This window comes from Salvelinus namaycush, chromosome 36 (assembly GCF_016432855.1).
Source record: "Salvelinus namaycush isolate Seneca chromosome 36, SaNama_1.0, whole genome shotgun sequence".
Taxonomy (NCBI): Eukaryota; Metazoa; Chordata; class Actinopteri; order Salmoniformes; family Salmonidae; genus Salvelinus; species Salvelinus namaycush.
Window position 1 is genome coordinate 11797226 of NC_052342.1, and position 18193 is coordinate 11815418.

At 41.4% G+C, this 18193-nt stretch overlaps 1 protein-coding gene across 1 annotated transcript in view; it reads right to left on the reverse strand.

The window, feature by feature from the left end:
• The window catches only part of LOC120030233 (receptor-type tyrosine-protein phosphatase delta-like), a 176217-nt gene that overhangs the window by 78746 nt on the left and 79278 nt on the right, over positions 1-18193 (reverse strand). Inside the window, exons 4-13 of the mRNA XM_038975579.1 lie at positions 16754-16942; positions 12631-12741; positions 8040-8309; positions 6307-6888; positions 5565-5710; positions 5303-5447; positions 3213-3518; positions 2159-2352; positions 829-855; positions 284-401 (exon numbers count right to left, since the gene is read on the reverse strand). Coding sequence (XP_038831507.1) covers positions 284-401; positions 829-855; positions 2159-2352; positions 3213-3518; positions 5303-5447; positions 5565-5710; positions 6307-6888; positions 8040-8309; positions 12631-12741; positions 16754-16942 — 2088 coding nt within the window. The remainder of the gene's footprint in view (positions 1-283; positions 402-828; positions 856-2158; positions 2353-3212; positions 3519-5302; positions 5448-5564; positions 5711-6306; positions 6889-8039; positions 8310-12630; positions 12742-16753; positions 16943-18193) is intronic.

Consider the following 18193-nt stretch of genomic DNA (forward strand, 5'->3'; position numbering starts at 1 on the left):
AGTATTTTTCTTCCCCCATTTCCCCACCTCATTTTTTCATTAGTTCCTTAACCCCTGTGAGCATTCCAATGTCAAAATGGGGGGGTGAGCGGAATTACAATTGTTGTTATAATTGAGGTGGCAATTAGCCACATTCACACTTTAATAGCCGTGGGCGGAAAGGTTTGCTTAGCATCATTTTTTTGGGCTTCCTTTCACTGGGTGCAATTTCACAGCTTTCTACAGGACAAATGCATTTTTTGATGATCACAGGGTACATTAACAGCGGTGACAGGTCCGTTACCTGCGCCAGTGGTGGTGATCAGCTTAGGCTTGCTGCGAGCGCCGTCTCCCTTTGTCGTGTAGGCTGCCATGGCAACCGAGTACGTGCTCTCAGCCTGCAGCTCTGTGATGACCATTTCCTGTAGAAGAATAGTGATTTGTATTTGTTTTACTCTTGCTTGAGATTTTACTGCAATTTGGGCATTAGGGGGGAGTGTTTAGGGATGTTGTGTAATATTAGGATCATTCATCATACAAAGGACCAAACTAATGTACATTTTTGTACATGCATTTATGCTGTAACTCATTGATTCAGAGGACATACATTATCTCACAGATATTATCTCACAAAAAAGCAAATAACTGACAATGAACATGGTTACAAGTACAAAACAAGTCGTGTATGTGTTGTCTTTTTGTCTTAGCGGGATTCAGAGGAGTCAGGAGGTGATGTGAGGTTCATAACAATCAAAACCAAGGGGAGGTCATGAACAGAGGAGACAGAGCATGCAGGGGAACGAAGGGGGAACGGGATTAACACTGTATCAGGTCTCTGTATTTACTCACATGTTCAGTTGAATCATCATATTCCCACTGATTACGATTTGAGATGAGTGGAAACAAGAAAGAAAACAAAACAACGACTAAGTACAGAGTCACCGGTCACTAGTAAGAGAGTAGAGACTAGAGAGAGTTGTTGAGTAGTTGCCACAGACAAGACACATACTGTATATCATACTGACTGATGATTTTACCCTTAAGAGATGTCATTCACTTACCACCAATACGTTCTTGATTATGTCAGTTCCATTGAGTTTACAGATGTGTGATCCATTGGATCTAAACTAAGGCCCCAAAGCTCCTGTGATTGTCTCAGATATTGAGAGTAACATAGGAGGAGTCACATAATGTGTAGGTCTATTCATAGACATGTGTAGACAATGTGTATTTTATCATAGATGTACTCAATGGGTTTTAAAAGGTCCTGAGAACAACTACACTGAACAAAAATATAAACGCAACATGAAAAGTGTTGGTCCCATGTTTCATGAGCTGAAATAAAAGATCCCGGAAATGTTCCATACGCACAAAAAGCTTATTTCACAAAATGTTTGTGCATAAATTTGTTATCATCCCTGTTAGTGAGCATTTCTCATTTGCCAAGGTAATCCATCCACCTAACAGGTGTGGCATATCAAGAAGCTGATTAAACAGCATGATCATTACACAGGTGCACCTTGTGCTGGGGACAATGTAAGGCCACTCTAAAATGTGCAGTTTTGTCACACAACACAATGCCACAGATGTCTCAAGTTTTGAGGGAATGTGCAATTGGCATGCTGACTGCAGGAATGCCCACAGAGCTGTTGCCAGTGAATTCAATGTTCGTTCCTCTACCATAAACTGTCTCCAACATCGTTTTAGAGAATTCGGCAGTACGTCCAACTGGCCTCACAACCGCAGACCACGTGTAACCATGCCAGCCTAGGACCTCCACATCTGGCTTCTTCACCTATGGGATCGTCTGAGACCTGCCACATAAAAAGCTGATGAAACTGAGGAGTATTTCTGTCTATAATAATGCCCTTTTCGAGGGGAAAAACTCTGATTGGCTGGGCCTGGCTCCCCAGTGGGTGGACCTGGATCCCAAATGCGTGGGCATATGCCCTCCTAGGCCCACCCATGGCTGTGCTCCTGCCCAGTCATGTGAAATCCATAGATTAGTGCCTAATGAAATTATTTCAGTTGACGGATTTCCTTATATGAACTGTAACTCAGTAAAATTGTTGAAATTGTTGCATGTTTCGTTAATATTTTTGTTCAGTATTATTTGTGCCATAAGGTTTAACCATATCATAAAAACTTGTGGTTTTAAGCGAAGGAGGAGGGTGCTTACCTGCGCATCCTCGATCAAGATGTCCTTGATGCCTGGCTGTCCCATGGGTTCCCCATTAACCATTCTGACATAGTGCACCTGGTACCCTCGGATCTGCCCGTGCTGCTTGGTGGGCATCGGCGAGCGCCAGATCACTTTAATTGATGTGGAGTTGACAGCCTCCACCTCGACTTTACGAGGTGGGCCGCTGGGAACTGGAGGAACACCATGGGATAAAAGAAAGAAGGTCAAGATTATAGAGGACCCCTTCTCCCCGTTTTAATTCCTGGCCAACTCCAAAGAGCAAAATGCTGAGGTGAAAAAATCTAGAAAACGGGAGCGAGCATACTGCAACAAGCACTGTATGACATCAATATTTCAACAACGGCACGGGAAAAGAAAAACAAACCCAAAAACAGGTCTGACAACTGACCTAATCTGGAAACATCAAAAAATGGAAGTAGTGGATTAAAAACATGGAATAAAAATGTGTTTGTCAAAATAGAAAAGAGCCAAAGGGAATGCTTCAAAAGTTTGAAGCACCCTGCAAGAATTTTGGCTATGAAGCGTGAAGAAAAAATGAAATTGAAATTGAAAAAGATATTGTTGTTATAGGCCATTAAAAATATACCTTCCAAATTGTGTCCTTTCCACTGTCCATAACTTGCCATTCAGTCAAGTTTATAAAAAAAAGTTACAACTAAAAGTTTTTTTCTCATAAAAAAAGTGTTTTAAATGACAGTTTGGGACTGGAAGTCAAAAGGCCTGTGAAGTGCTTCCGTGCAGGAGAAAAATGCCATACCATATGTTGAAATTGAGTAAAAGCATAAAAGGATAAAGGCTGAAAAATACTGACAAAAAGTTCATTGAGATTTACAAAAAAGTCAGTCGCAGTCAGTTTAGTAAAAAAAACAAAGTTGCATGAGAGTTAGGAGTCAGCTTTGTTAGAAGCAGGAGGAAGAAGCAGGGAGGGACGCTAGGTCAGAGGGACTGTAGATGCTGTTAGACAGTATCTAAAGGAGGTTAGAGGGTGGACTGGATTTGCAACAGGGGCAGTGGTTTCAGAAAAACATACCATCCTCCTCGGTGCGAATGAGTTGTGGTAAACTTTCAGGTCCTTCACCGACATCTGTGTGAGCAGTCACTGTCACACGGTATTCGGTCCATTTTTCCATGTTTTCCAAGAGGTACTGGGAGCTTTCGGGAGGGATGTCGGATATTTGTCGGATGGTGGTGTCCTCCCCTTCAGTGGCGGCGTATTGGATGGCATACTTGGTTATGATCCCATTCTGTAACTCCATAGGGGGCGGCCGCCAACTTACCAGGATATTGGTGGAGCTGGGGCTAGAGCACTTCACATCCTGAGGTGGGGCTGAGGGCTCTGATTGGAGGAGTGGATTTGAGGACGAGCAGGGTTTTGTTTGAATGGATCAACCATTTCAGTTGGGGTTTTGTTTTATTTTGTTTGTTTCGAGGGGTTTCACAGGTAGGTTGAAGTTTTTTGGGGTTGGGATGATGGTGGTGGAAACGAACAAACAATAAAAAAAGGGAAAGGGAAAACAAATATGACACAAAATGAGGACGAACCACAAGGACTGAAACAATGTTTGCAAAGGTCAATGAGGTTTCCCAAATTAACATGAGACAAAAGGCAAAGACAAAAGACTAACACTTTTTAAAACAAGGTCAACTCAATAAATAAAATCACACACACTGAGGATGTATGGATGGGGTTGTCATGAGATAATAGAACACCTTCAAAATAGGTAACCTACCTTTGAAATAATACCTTACATATTCTTTCCTAAAAGCTGTTATCAGTCTAGGGCTTCATATCTTGGACTTATAAGCATGACTGAAACCCACATTTAATATAAACGTATCCAATTACTGCTCAGTAAAAGTTCATTGGATCACATAAAATCCAAATAAAATCAAACAAATATCAAACATTGGGCAAGCAGTTACCACGAATCCAAAAACATAAAGGTTGATGCTTCAACTCTAGCAAAGTGTAAAAAGTTGTATTGGTCACCAACCTTTCCGAAGCCTGTTGGTTTGTGGTAAAAGCCTGACTGTACAGCAGAGAACTTCCCAAGGAGATATGAATGACTTTTCAAAGTCTCAATGCAGACATCTTTTCTTGGTACCTCCCATCGAGTTTGGACTTTTTGAACTTAATACCTACCTGTTCTCTGCTTGTTTGTCTTACACAGACCTCGGGTTTATTTTAAATATCTTTTAAATAACAATTTTCTAATAAATACACTATGTTTTTGTCCTTAGCTTTCAATTTGGTGCCTTGACAAATTGGTCAATACTTTAGCAATTTCAATAAACCTGAGGGCTTATTGTGAGGTAAAATAAGGTTATTCTCTATCGTCAGTGATACTACTTGCTTTTGAGCTTTCTACAGTATTTGTAGTCTATCCAATTTTGTATTTTATTATTTTGTTAAGGGGTTGGCATCACCAATGATTAATTATACTGAGAAAGGGAAACTCCACTGACCTCCAGATAAAAGGTGCAGTATTGTATTTCCATAGAAAGCTCAGTCTCAATATGCAAATATTCTGACGTGGCTGACACGCAAAGTCAAGAGACAAGGCTTTTAATAGTGGGATAACATGCCCTTCCCCTAATCAAAACTGTCAGACAGTCAGACAAAGAGAAAATTGAAATTGAAATTGAAATGAATAATTCACATATCTATTATTGGCCTTAGTTGGGATGTTTTGCACATCAAAGGTGTTGAAGAGGAGTAGCTTCTGTATATAGTGTGACCTTGTCGGTTGACTTCACAGGAGAGCCCTGGTGAACGCTGTCCATGCAGCTATTTGAAAGTGAATAGGTGCATGGTCAGGTTCCAAACACCCCGTTTCAGCTCCAATCGCTGCAGAACGTGTCAATTTTCAAAGTCACCCACCTCTTTCGATTACATAATTTTTTTATTAAGAGTCATCCACCTCTTTCAATGACATTCACTTTGTATCATGTCATCAACATGTTTTGGGCAAAAGGTTGTGGAATTAGAATTTGCAATTCTAAATTGGCAAAGGTAGATGCGTTTGAAAATTGATTTGATTTAATTTTTTTCTCTCCAAGGTGTTTCCACATCCAGTGGTAAACTGTCTGGCCAGAGCTTAGATATGGAAGAGGACCTACGTGTTTGAGGGGTTTCTGCAGAGATCTCGTTGGTGTAGGCTCCGATACCATGCTTACTGCGCGCGGCTAGCTGGAAAGTATAAGTAGTGAAGGGTTTCAAGTCCTTCAGCAGGTATGTGGTGGTTGGCTCAAAGCTGATTCGTTTCTGTTGAGATAATGGTATGTCATCAGATCAGAACATTAAGAAAAAGGTATACCATTGGGTGTAAGATACACTGGACCAGTATAGCTAGCCATATTTTGAATATGAGAAACCAGTTACCTCCTCCTTGTCGTCCCCCTTCTTGTACAGAAGTTCATATCCCATGATTTGATTGTCTTGTCCGGTCTGTGCAGGGGCTATCCACGATAGTAGTATACTTGTTTCGGATTTGGCTTCCCCTTTGAAGTCGGTCGGTTGAGAGGGGACTGGGAAAGCAATACAAATACACATTTGGTCCACTAAACCAATGATACTAACTGTCACTTCCATCGTACCTCTGCTAAAACATATTTGACGAGTGCTGCTGCTGGTACTACTGCGGCTATGTTTATTAATAATAACATTAGTAGTAACCTGTTATTAATACATGATTACTATTACCTGTTATTGCTACTATTGCTTTATATATTTGAATGAAGTAAACAAGGCCCCAATCTTGTTTATTAAACTGTGATTTTTGTCATTCAGAATGGCAAATTAAAAAGGAAATTGCTTGGCACTCAAGAGCCAAAAGAGATTTCAAGTGTTTACAGCTGTGGTCAAAGATGAGGAGACTTTTATCTAACAGGACAGAGTGCGTGAAGTGTTTTCCCAGAAAGACACTTAGCTGTCGAATTAGCCTGTTGATACTCTCCATTGCAGAGTTGGTTGATGCGCTTGTTTACTCATAACTCAAACATTGCAGCGCTTCAGCTCCTACAATAATGTATCGACTAGCTCACATACAGTTAATGTTATTGTCCATGTAAAGGCTTTGGTCCAAACAAAATCACACAAAAAGCCGGCTACACACAGATCTTACCCCCCGTCTTGGCAATGATCTGGAGATCTGCAGATAGAGGTCCATCGCCCACCGACGTGTAGGCCAGGACCTTAATGTAATAGGTCTTGTTAGGGATGAGGCCTTGAATGGTGAGGAAGTTTGACCCACGCACTATCTGCTTCTCCCACAAGTTGACGTGCTGGGCAGAGTCCATGGTGTAGTACACACGGTAGCCCATAATCTGCCCATTGGCCTCCTCTGGTTCGTCCCAGTGGATAATGGCTGTGGTGGCACTGAGCATACGACCCCTGACCTGCCTGGGCGCCGTGCTAGGTGCCTGCTCAGCCGTCTTGGCTTCGATGCCATCGCTGGGCGGCCCACGCCCGATGTTGTTCACCGCCACCACTCGGAACTCGTAGTCCGAGTAGGGACTGAGGCCACCCACGCTGTATCGAGTGGTGGCCACGCCGTCGATCTCCTTGTATGTGTCCTCTGAGATCTTGGACTTGTGCTGGATGATGTAGTAGGAGACAGGCTCAGGGTTGCCTGAGTCCCACGTCAGCGTGATGCTGGTGGCCGTGCGCTCCGTCACCAAGGGAATGCCGGGCGGCTTGGGCAATGCTGGAATAACAAACAAATAAGATATGATTTAAAATATGCATGCTCAATATACATGGTTAATCTACAAATGACTATAATGTACAAATAACAGTTGTGGGCCAAACACTAGGCCCAATTCCTGTGGAATAACACCGCTATTTATTTGTTATAAAGAAGAGAATATTGGTGACTTATTGGTGACTTATCCAAGGAAAACGGGATATCCTCACTTGAAACACATAATAACTAACAACAGGCAGAAGCCTTGAACATTTCATATGAATTCCTCAGGCATTATCACATTTCCATGAATAGGCTGGCTGTGAATAGGCTGACGATAACAATAATAGCATTCCTACCCTTCATACTGTAGATTTATTTTCAGACTGTATATTATAAAAGGTCATATTTGTTTTAACCTTGCCTTACTTATTAGTATGCCACGTCAGTGCATTATAACCATATTTGAACTATTGTAAAACCGATAAAGGGCCAAAAGTCCTGGAAGCCTCCCAAGTACAACAAAAGACGTGCTTTTCTCTGCTGTTACCACCACCGGTGGCATGAATTGAAAGATATGAGAGCGATGGATTCTCGTTATATGCCACCTCAAATGTAGAATCTGGAATCTCTCTCTCTAGTATGCAGCGGAGGAGATATGATTACACTCCGATAAGAACCCTGCCTTCTGAGAAGACCAAACAATACCCACTGTGCGCACACGCACGCACACACACACACACACACACACACACACACACACACACACACACACACACACACACACACACACACACACACACACACACACACACACACACACAGGGCTCTTTGGCTGTCATCAGGTAGAACCCTTTTGGGTTCTATAGAACCCCAAACGGTTCTATAGAACCCCAAACGGTTCTATAGAACCCCAAACGGTTCTACCTGTAACCAACACGGGTTCTTCAAAAGGTTCTCTTATGGAGACAGCCAAATAAAACTGTTTTTTGGGGGGGGGGGGGGGGGGGGTAGAGCTTTGGTGTTTAACTCCCCTGGTTGAAAGATAACCCTTTCACTGATTCTCAATCTAGCATCTAATGCACTGAGGCTGGTGTCAACACATCCCAGGCTTTAGGAACCCTCCTTTTGAGACCAACAAAACATGACAGGAAGAAGTAAACAGGCGCTACCTTTCACCGTGATCTGCGCCACCGCCTCAATAACCCCGAGAGTGGACATGGCTACGCAGGTATAGTTGTTAGACTGGCGGACGTCAGTGAGCTCCAAAACGTTTCGCCCTATGGGCATGTCGTCCTCGGGCGTCAGGTCTTCGGCTCCCAGCATCCATTTAACGTAGGGCATGGGGGAGCCCACCGCCACACAGGTGATGTTGACGCTGCCTCCAGGCATGATCTCATTGTCCGTAGGCGGGATGGAGAACCGCGGGGGCACCCGGCGCACTACAGAAGACAGAGGGTAGGGGTAACAACTCATACAAGCTGCACAAGGCCAAGGTTTCCCATCAACGGCCGAGAAAAAAACAGACTCATAAGTTATATACACGGATAACAAATATATTTACCAACTTGCCAGAAATGTTACTTTTATATCTAATGTAATATATTTAGACATGGATCTTTTATTCTGTGATGGTTGGATGGAGAGTACAACACACAGTTGCACACACAACTCGGTCCAGGCCTAGAAGCTCGATGATGGGACTAGCTATGGACTAACAATCATAAACACCATGCATAAATGATACCATTCATACAGATATAAAGAGAACAGCACAGAGGAACTGGAGGGTCGACAGCATGCCAGAGTGAAGTGATCAAGAGAACAACTTCAATGCTGCGTTCTTCCAGTTGATGTGGCGTAAATGTGCCGCGTCACATTGTCACATCACACATACAGATGCTCCGTGGTGGAGACACATCCAACTATGGTACAAGTACATGGAATATGGTGCAACTCTGCTTCTCAGATCAAAAAAGTGGAAACACGTTCCAAAATAACCACGTTCGAAGTAGAAACTAAAACCAAATCAAAATTTGAAACCGATCCCAAAACAAATTGATTGAAAATAAATGATGCAGCACTATGCACATGGAAAGATACAAGGCCGGGTCCTGTCATGGGGGCTTGGGCTCACTGTCATGCAAACGGGAAGATACAAGGCCAGGTCCTGTCGTGGGGTCTTGGGCTCTCTGTCATGCACACAAGCACATAGCTGGCTTGGAAAGGCAACCATGGTTGGGAATTGGAAGGAGAGAGGAGGATTGAGAGGGAAAATAAATAGTAACACAGACATACAAAAAACAGATATCAAACATGGGGAGGGTGCCTAGGGTTAGGCTGGCAGCTTTGGGTTGCTCGGAAATAAACACGACTGGCTATTATTAAGCTAGAGTTGCCAGGGCAGGACGAATGCACAGCGTCACTGAACAGATATGGGGAAGTGCTACAGTGTGACAGGACAGGACAGGGAGAGGCAAAGGAGTCATCTTAACACAAATCACAATGTTTTCTGAGGTTTGACTTAGGTAGTTAACCACACATGATTCAAACACACCATATAAGGTAAGAGGATTTAAGGGACAGGGACTGGAAAAGGGGTAGAAGAATACAGGAACTGGGTTTGGATTTTAATACATTTCTAGGGAGGAATGACATTAAAGGAATGAAGTCAGTGTTACTGCTTATAGTACTCAGAATGAATAAAGGCCCCAATAGACCAGTCTCCTTGGATACTCAGAGACGTAATGGTGGGAGTATTTGGGGAATGTTGTTTGCTCTTCCATGCGCCTTGGAAAGATTAATCACTCTGGTGCTTTGGCGGTGTACCTCAGTGATACTAATAAAGAGTGAAACACTCCCATCTTCCCAATCACTTTTAATTAAAATTAAACAAGCTTCTCTCTCGAATATGTGGCACAAAGATGAGCCTTGACTAATGTAATGGCAAGAGCCATTTGGATTTTCTCGCTGTATGTGGCCATTAATATACATTAACATGATGTGATGTAAAACTGAGCGTTAGCTAAAATAGCATTTTTTGCTAATAGCATTGTTGGCTAATAGCATTGTTTGCTAACGCTACAAGCCTGAATCTACATGTAGCATTAGCGAACGTGTTCAACCGCCATCACATTTCATACAGCACATTCTGCTAAGCAGATTGTTCCTCTCCAGAGAGAAGGAATTTCAGAGAACTCCTTGCATTATTAAACACAACTTATAACTCGCTTAATATTTAATTAATATCCAATTGGATCACAATCCACCAAGACATAATGTTATCATACTCATTTGAATATCATTACATTTGTCAAGTCTTGCGCCTATTGCTCCAAATACATTATGCTTTCATCTCACAAGGCTATGCTACCTTAACAGCTGAGCGCTAGACCTCGCCACTGACAATAACAAGGAGAATTTAGCTTATGGATTTAAATATATATATTTCTCTGATACTATGACGAAGAGCAATAGAGGGAACATTTTCATCCAGTCTTAGTTAGTCAAATGGCTGCTCAGTGGGAATTATTTGCTCATTTTCCTGTGCCTAGGCAGGCCGCAGAGTGTGGCAGCACTTCATTCCAGGAGCCTGTAGTGATAGAGGACACCCTTCCTGCTCCGGTGCTGCGGCTCAAGTTGGCGCTGTGCTCTTTTGTGCCGCCTGCCGTTGTCACGGCGTTGACCTGAGTTACCAAGCAGGAACACTAACAAGCTAAGGACACCGAGGGGCGGGGGCAAAGGGTAGGGGTGAGGCTGAGAACAGAGGTGAGGGGGGGGATCTCTAGCTTGAGCATAAACAGGTCACCATGCAAATACTCCCGAAGATGCAAATATTATCCCACACCCTCCCACCACACTAAAGCTGCACTATCCCTTCCATTACATGCACCACTTTTTGGACAGTCAAGCATTGTAGCCAAGACCAAGGGAATTCCTCATGGAAAAAAATGTACTGAGCAACTAAGCAGAAACAATAATAATACAAGGCTATAAATAATAATGAACCAAGGAGAGAACAAAACGAGAGAGAAAAATGGCACGCAGGTGCAACTACTGTACATTCACTTCATTTGTATTCTTGATATTTTTTATATTTTTTTTATGGTTGCAATAAATTAGTTTCTTTAGTTTCAGTTTTGTAAGGCGGTATAAAAGTAAAAAAACACCAACCTTCTCGCAGCTCTGAGGGATGTAGGGGGTTTGATGCAGAACACAATGAAATGAGGAAAGGAGAAGAAAACAAGGGAAACACAGAGAGAGTAAAAAGGCCATGTTCAAGGCGTTCAAAATGCTACTTTGAAGGACCTCCTGTCACATGGGGACAGGGAGTCCGCTGCATCGCCCTCAGACCCTGGTTTAGAGGCAGACGTCTTAACTAGCACCACTTCAACATGTTAAGCATTTTGAGGGTTGAAATAATTTACTATGTTTAGCATATAATACAATCCTATCCCAGTCATGTGGTTGGCTTGTATCGAGTGCTAAGGATGAACATATATGTGCTATGTGTAGGTTGGGTTTTACATACAGATGTTCTGCATGTTGAAAATGTGAGCGATGCAAAAAGTCCTAATATGATATCCAGAAAGATATCGCTGTTCAATTTGGTCAATATCCACTTTCAGTTTGTTCCACCCAATCAAATATCTGTTAACTCACCATTATTCAGTATTCTAAGTATTGTCATTGACTGTGTTTTAAATGAATGATCTGTGATGATACTGCAAACCACAAGACTCGAACAGAATTAGAGATAATAGTTTTTAAAGAAAAATAGCTACAGCTGGCAATTAAAATATTCATATTAAATTCATGAAAAACTATTTTATTTAAAATAATAATAATATCCAATGGTGTTCAAAGATTGATATAAAAATGTAACAATGGCCTTAATCTTATCAGTAAACACACAATAATATTTATTACAATGGACTTAAACTATGTAATGTGACTTTCACATCGAAAGCCGAACCTCAAGACAGTTCATGATAATTGGAACAAAGATTTGTGATAGCTCAAGAAGGTGCTATGAAGGCCACAATACAGTGTTACCTTTCAAGGAATTATCACTTATAAGAAAATCAGCAAATCAATTTATGCGCTGATGCTATCAACATTAACTTAAACATTAAAATTGTTGCAAAAAAAATTGGTGATTTTCATCACGTAGTTAAAATTCATTATTTAGAAAATCTACATTTATCTGATGACTACATACAATCACTATTAAATATAATCTCAGCACTTTTAAAACTGTATTGACAAAGAGTTAAAGGTGTCCTTCCAATGTTGCTCAAAAGAGAAAAAAGAAAAGAAACAGAAAGATCAGAGAGGATCTGCTACTATGAAAAGAGGGGATTGGTGGAGGGGTTTGTCCACCTGTTTCCCCTCAAGGTACATTTGGGAGTAAAAGGCAATTAGTAGGTAAAACACACCAAGCAGTCAAGTCATTGGAGTTAGACAGGAAAATGAACGAAAGACAGAAAACAGAACACACAGGTTCAAATCAGTGCAGGTTGGTCAAATAGAACAAAAGAGCCATACTTACAAGTACCTCACTGGACATGAACATTTGGACTGGATCACTAACTCCAATACCCAGAATTACCCAGTTTTGAACACCCATCTCACCAGTTGTACCATAATATACCATACCAAATACCACTTTAATGTTTTCTTCTATATATATTTTCTTATCAGAATGTGGGTAACCTGCTTCCAAAGGAGAATACCGTTGTTGTTTTGTTGTCACTTTCCTACCTCTGACGTATAGATTGGCGGGGGCAGAATAACGGGTTCCATCGTTGTTGGTGGCGACGCACTCGTACTTCCCCTGGTCGGACTCTTCGCTCTGCTCAATCTGGAGGGCCCCTGCGTGGGAATAGAAGGTAGGTGCCGGACACCATTGGTTTAGTGTCAGCCATTTTTTATATAGTTAACCAACTTTTTTTTAAACTTGATTGCCTGGTCAGGGACCAACATGTTATTGAAGCCCCCTCACTCCTAGACTTGCTTATTTTATGAATCGATGAGGGTACATCGTAAAATCGGCTACCATTGTAACTAGCGTAGAGGGATTTTTTTTGTATCTGTAGGGATCATTTGCACAGAGGATAGTTTACTTCACCATTGACCAACACAACCTTCCTTGTTTCGCAAATAGGCATTCTTCTTGTAACTTGACAGTTTTCCCCTAACATTACACCAGCCTGATGTATCAAATGTGTGACATCTTTATTACATATTTTCTGTAATTATAAAAAGACTAGTTAGTATAACATCAATCATGGATAGTTTTAGTCAGATAGCTTTATACTATCAGGCCTACAGAAATCTTAGGGGAGCAAATAAACATTTAACAACCATGGAAAAATATTTAACATTTAACATTTACCTCATTGTTGACATCAGATGATAAAAACCAACCTACATACATGTTGCAGGGTCTAAAAAGGCACTCAACTTTAATACCAGTGTGAAAATATGTCATAGTATAGCTCGACTTTGAGGGATAGGGGCAAGCCCTGCAATGTACAACATTTCACTGGACTGTCAATATGGGGATGAGTGAAACTGCTTCAAGGAAGCATGGATCAAACAAAAGAGGTTTACAGTATACAAAAGCAGCATAACAAGGGAGGACAATTAAAAAATTAATTTGGGTATGAATTTTAGCATATTCAATCACAGATCTAATATCAATAAAATAAATTTAGGACTTCATCTAGTCAAAGTCGGTTAGAAAAATGCAGCACTTACAAAAAAATGGGGAAAAAATGCTGCTGAGATATGTGAAAAAATACTTATCATAATATCGTTTTACCAATATATCACCCTCTGTCACAAAACTTTTGACATGCAGATCTTGTCCAAAGAGCAAGAAATGTATGTCGGCACAACTTACAACCTTTTGACAACCCTTAGCTGAAAAATAAAATGCAATTGTATTAGAAGACAAAATTCAAAATGGTGGCCTTGATCCGACAAGAAGGCAACCAACCACTGCGTTAGCTTGTGAAAGCTACAAAAGACACCCATAAAAATCCACCAATGGGATCCGCAGTGTGGTGTCATATGACCAGGGGAAAAATGGCTTATGCATCAATCACTCTCCAATTCCCAAACGGCAAAAATGGACCCGCCAGGTCCTCGCCAGACTCAACTGTTTGCCTTCCCCCAAACCCTGAAGAATAAAAAAACGTCAAAAAGTAAAATAGCCTTCAAACCCAAGAAAAGTAAGAAAAATAGGTGAAACAGGAAAAAAGCACCCGGAGAAACTTTATCAAAAAAGTAGTTGTTTGGGCTTTTTTTTACACAAGGTACAGGAGAGGAAAGCAAATAGAATAAATTAAAAAATAGGCTTGCAAAGATAGAAAGAATTCTTTGGGAGAAAAAAGCAGAGTAAAGGAAATGTTGTCTTCAGCATGCCTGCGTGATTCCACAGCATCTGTGCATAATTTTAGTGCTGAACAAGAGCAGCTAAGGGGGAAAAATGTTTGGTTGTTTTAGTTGGACAAAAAGAGGGACACATGAGCGCTATGGCCAAAAAGAAAACAAAAAAATGAAAGAACAATTAGAGTTTGAAAAAAAAGTTGTCATTGGATATGCTTCTTTGAGCCGGAGCAAGCATATCACAACTGAGTTTTTTGAAAAAGGCTCTTCAAATCAAAATTCAAAGGAGGAAATAAAGCATAGACAAAAAATGGAGATTGGATGGAGTCAACAGAACAGGACAAATAAGAAGGAAGGTCGATAATGGGAACGAAATGGGATTTGGAGTTGGGAAACAGGACAAAAATGAAGGCGGACGGGCGGATGGATGGGACGACAGCAAGAATGAATTTGTTTTGTTCATTCTGTGAACATCAGTTCAGCACTCTTACCTCTTATTGGTGTACCACCTGGGTGGATAATATGAATGCAAATAAGATTAGAAAGAAGAATCATTAGTAGGAGAAGATACAGGCTGGGGGCTTTGGAAGAAGAATCAAATTAGACTTAACAGAGTACGTAAATAAAGCGGACTAGAGGAAAGAGAAATGAGAAAGAGAGAGAGAGCTAGAAAGAGAGAGAACTCTGTACTCTATTGGCAAAAAAAGACAGGATTCATCTTAGGAAGGTATCATAGGTCAGAGAAGGTCAGAGAACGTTGTACAGTGGTGTGCCACAGGGGAGGTGCCATTTTGGAAGTGGCATGGATTCTGAAGACCATCTACTGAAGGGAAGGCTTGGAGGAGTTTGAATATGAGAGGGAAGATACTCGTTTAAGAGACCTGGAACCCTTTAGCTTGACCTCCTAGTAATCGCTAAACATCTGCTTAAATCTCTGTAGTGGTGGTAGGCTATACAGTATTGAGTGAGTGAGTGAGTTTGTGAGTAGGTGAGTGAGTGATTGACCATACAGTGAGGGTAGATAGGTAGGTTTTATTACTAAGGTGGGGGATATGGCATCTACCGGGCTAAAGCTGGGTGAAATGTGTGTGCTCTGGAAAAGGTGCCTGTATTGCTTATAGGAAAGCTTTGTGGGGGGAACGTATGTGTGCCACTAGCGTTATCTTTGTGTCTACACTAACTGTTAGTAAAATGCATGCCATGCATTTTATTAATAGTTATAACATGAAGAAAAATTAGTTGGGAGTGAAGTGTGCTTCAGAACTAAGCACTTACCAAAGGATTCTGTAGATTTAAATACGGAGAGAAGAAAGACAGCATAAAAATATTATTATATTCCTTAGGTTAAGTTACATTAGTTTTTTTGTCAGAGTTAAAACTTTATCAACTCTACGTCACAGGAAAATCAAAGTCGCACATTAAAAAAAGAGGGTTAATTTACACAGATTCTGTTAACAATAAGGTAAAGGAGGGTTAACAAGACATTTTAACAAAGGACAGCTGTGAAATCTGAAAAGGCAGGTGGTCAAACGTAGAAGACGAATTGTACCAGAAGTAGTGCAAAATCTCAAATAGGAATGCTAATAGTAAATATTGCCAGCCAAACTACAAGTTAAGTAACGCTAGCATATATCCGATGGATTCTGAATTTCTAATGCTTTACCGCATTAAAAGGAAACTTGGAATATTCAGAGGAATGGGATGAGGAAGTATTGGGAATAAGCCACAGGCAAAGAGAATAAAAATCTGGAGTCTACGTGGAAAAGCAGGGAGTAGATCCAGAGAGAGTCAATAAGGGACTGGGAAAGCTAGACACAAGCCTCACACACTACTGTGGCTACTTAAGACCGGAAAACATTCCGGAAGGAATAGGTGCCTCGACTGAAGTTTTTATTTTCTGTTTTAATACAACTGTTAGTTTAAATCACAACAAAAAATGACAAAGAATTAGAAAAGGAAATAGCCTAAATGTCTTCCTATTCACTCCGTTCTGCAATTTTCTCTTGGAGCCTTTAAAAACAACAAAATTACTAAAAACCACGGGTGCTCCTTTGCAAGTTCTGAATGAAGCCCAATGTTGAATATTCATCGTTTTTTTATAAAACAAGAGATATAAAACAAAAGAGAATGGATCCGTCAAACACTGCATCGAGGCAGTCAAAGGGAATCAACTAAAATTAACTCGTCAGAAGAACAGTCACAGCAGTGAGCAATGTGGAAGTCAGACTGAAGCGGCAAAACACACAGAGACAACCGACGGAGCCATGACAACACCAGAGACAGGGGATGGGAGGAACAGACGACACACACCAGGATACACACACACAGTAGAGAAGGAAGAAGAAGCAGTAGAAACAATGCCATTACCTAGAAAATTAAAGCCAAAGAAGAAGAGGAGAAGGAAAATGAGAGAACAGAAACAGAAGGGATTAGGGTACAAATATGAAAGAGTACTCCCGGTTTAGTTCTGGTGGCGGAAGTGACACCCTACCTGATCTGAGCTGCTTGATACGTCCATTGTTGTTGGTGGTGTTGACGGGCAGGAAATCTTTGAACCAGGAGATGTCTGGGTCAGGGTTGCCGCTGGCGGCACAGAGCATGGTGGCCGTACGAGTTCGCTCTACCACTTTCAACTGGGGACCCATGTCAATGGTGGGGAAACCAGGGGGCAGTTGGTCCTCTGTGAAAACCAAGAGAAAACCATAGCTGTGAGCTCATTGAGTGCAAGTGAGAGGAGTGAGAGAGGAGAGAGCCAGAGGAAGATGGCAGAAATAATTACAAGCAATAGGAGAGAGAAAGAGAGGTAGACTGAGTGTGTGTGTGTGTGAGTGTAGAGAATTAGAATCAACAATAATGTGTGTGAGTCAGAGAGAGAGACAGAGAGACAGAGAGACAGAGATAGAGAGAGAGACAGAGAGAGAGACAGAGAGAGAGACAGAGAGACAGAGAGAGAGAGACAGAGAGAGAGAGAGAGAGAGAGAGAGAGAGAGAGAGAGAGAGACAGAGACAGAGACAGAGACAGAGACAGAGACAGAGAGAGAGAGACAGAGAGACAGAGAGACAGAGAGAGAGACAGAGAGAGAGAGAGAGAGAGAGAGAGAGAGAGAGAGACAGAGACAGAGACAGAGAGCCAGAGAGAGAGAGAGAGAGAGAGAGAGAGAGAGAGAGAGACAGAGAGAGAGAGAGAGAGAGAGAGAGAACAAGGCAGTGGCATATAGAGAGATGTGTGCATTGTGTTCATACTATTGTCAAGTTCTAAACAGTTATTCAGTGACATCATACTATTTTCTGCTTCCATCTGAGATATACTTTGCTGAAACCTTCCCTTTATTTACCAGGCTATTATATTGACATGGACAGAAAATACAAATAATATGAACATGGAGATTGAACATTTAGATAACCACTAGTCTCACAATATTCAGCAAGGCTCTGCATTAACAAAATGATACACAAAACTTAACAGCTTTTTTAGACAGTTGACATTTGACAATGGGGTGTGTTTTGAGTATTTGTACTGTATCGAGCGTGTTTACAAGTGCATATTGGATGGTGTGACAGGAGGGTATGCATGTGTCTCTGCCACATTGCGTAAGCTTGTCTCTTCCCTGTATCCACCACAAAGTGCTGCTATTAGAAAGGGGGGCTGCTCCCCTTCCTGTTCTCTGAGATGCGAGACAAGATAACTACCGCAGCTCCAGCTCCTGTGCAAAAAAATTATAATTTTAACCAAACAAAGACAATCAAAGGCCTACATCAGCTTGTCTGGCCCCTTGAAGCTCTTAGCAGGAAGCTGACTTCCTTTCACAGTGAGAGAAGACTTACAGAGAGCACTGGGTAACATATCCCATCCAAAATGGCTATTGCTTTAGCTTTGTTCAGGTAGCCGCTAATGCTAAAGTGTTAATATGGAACAAGGTTGGCATACCAA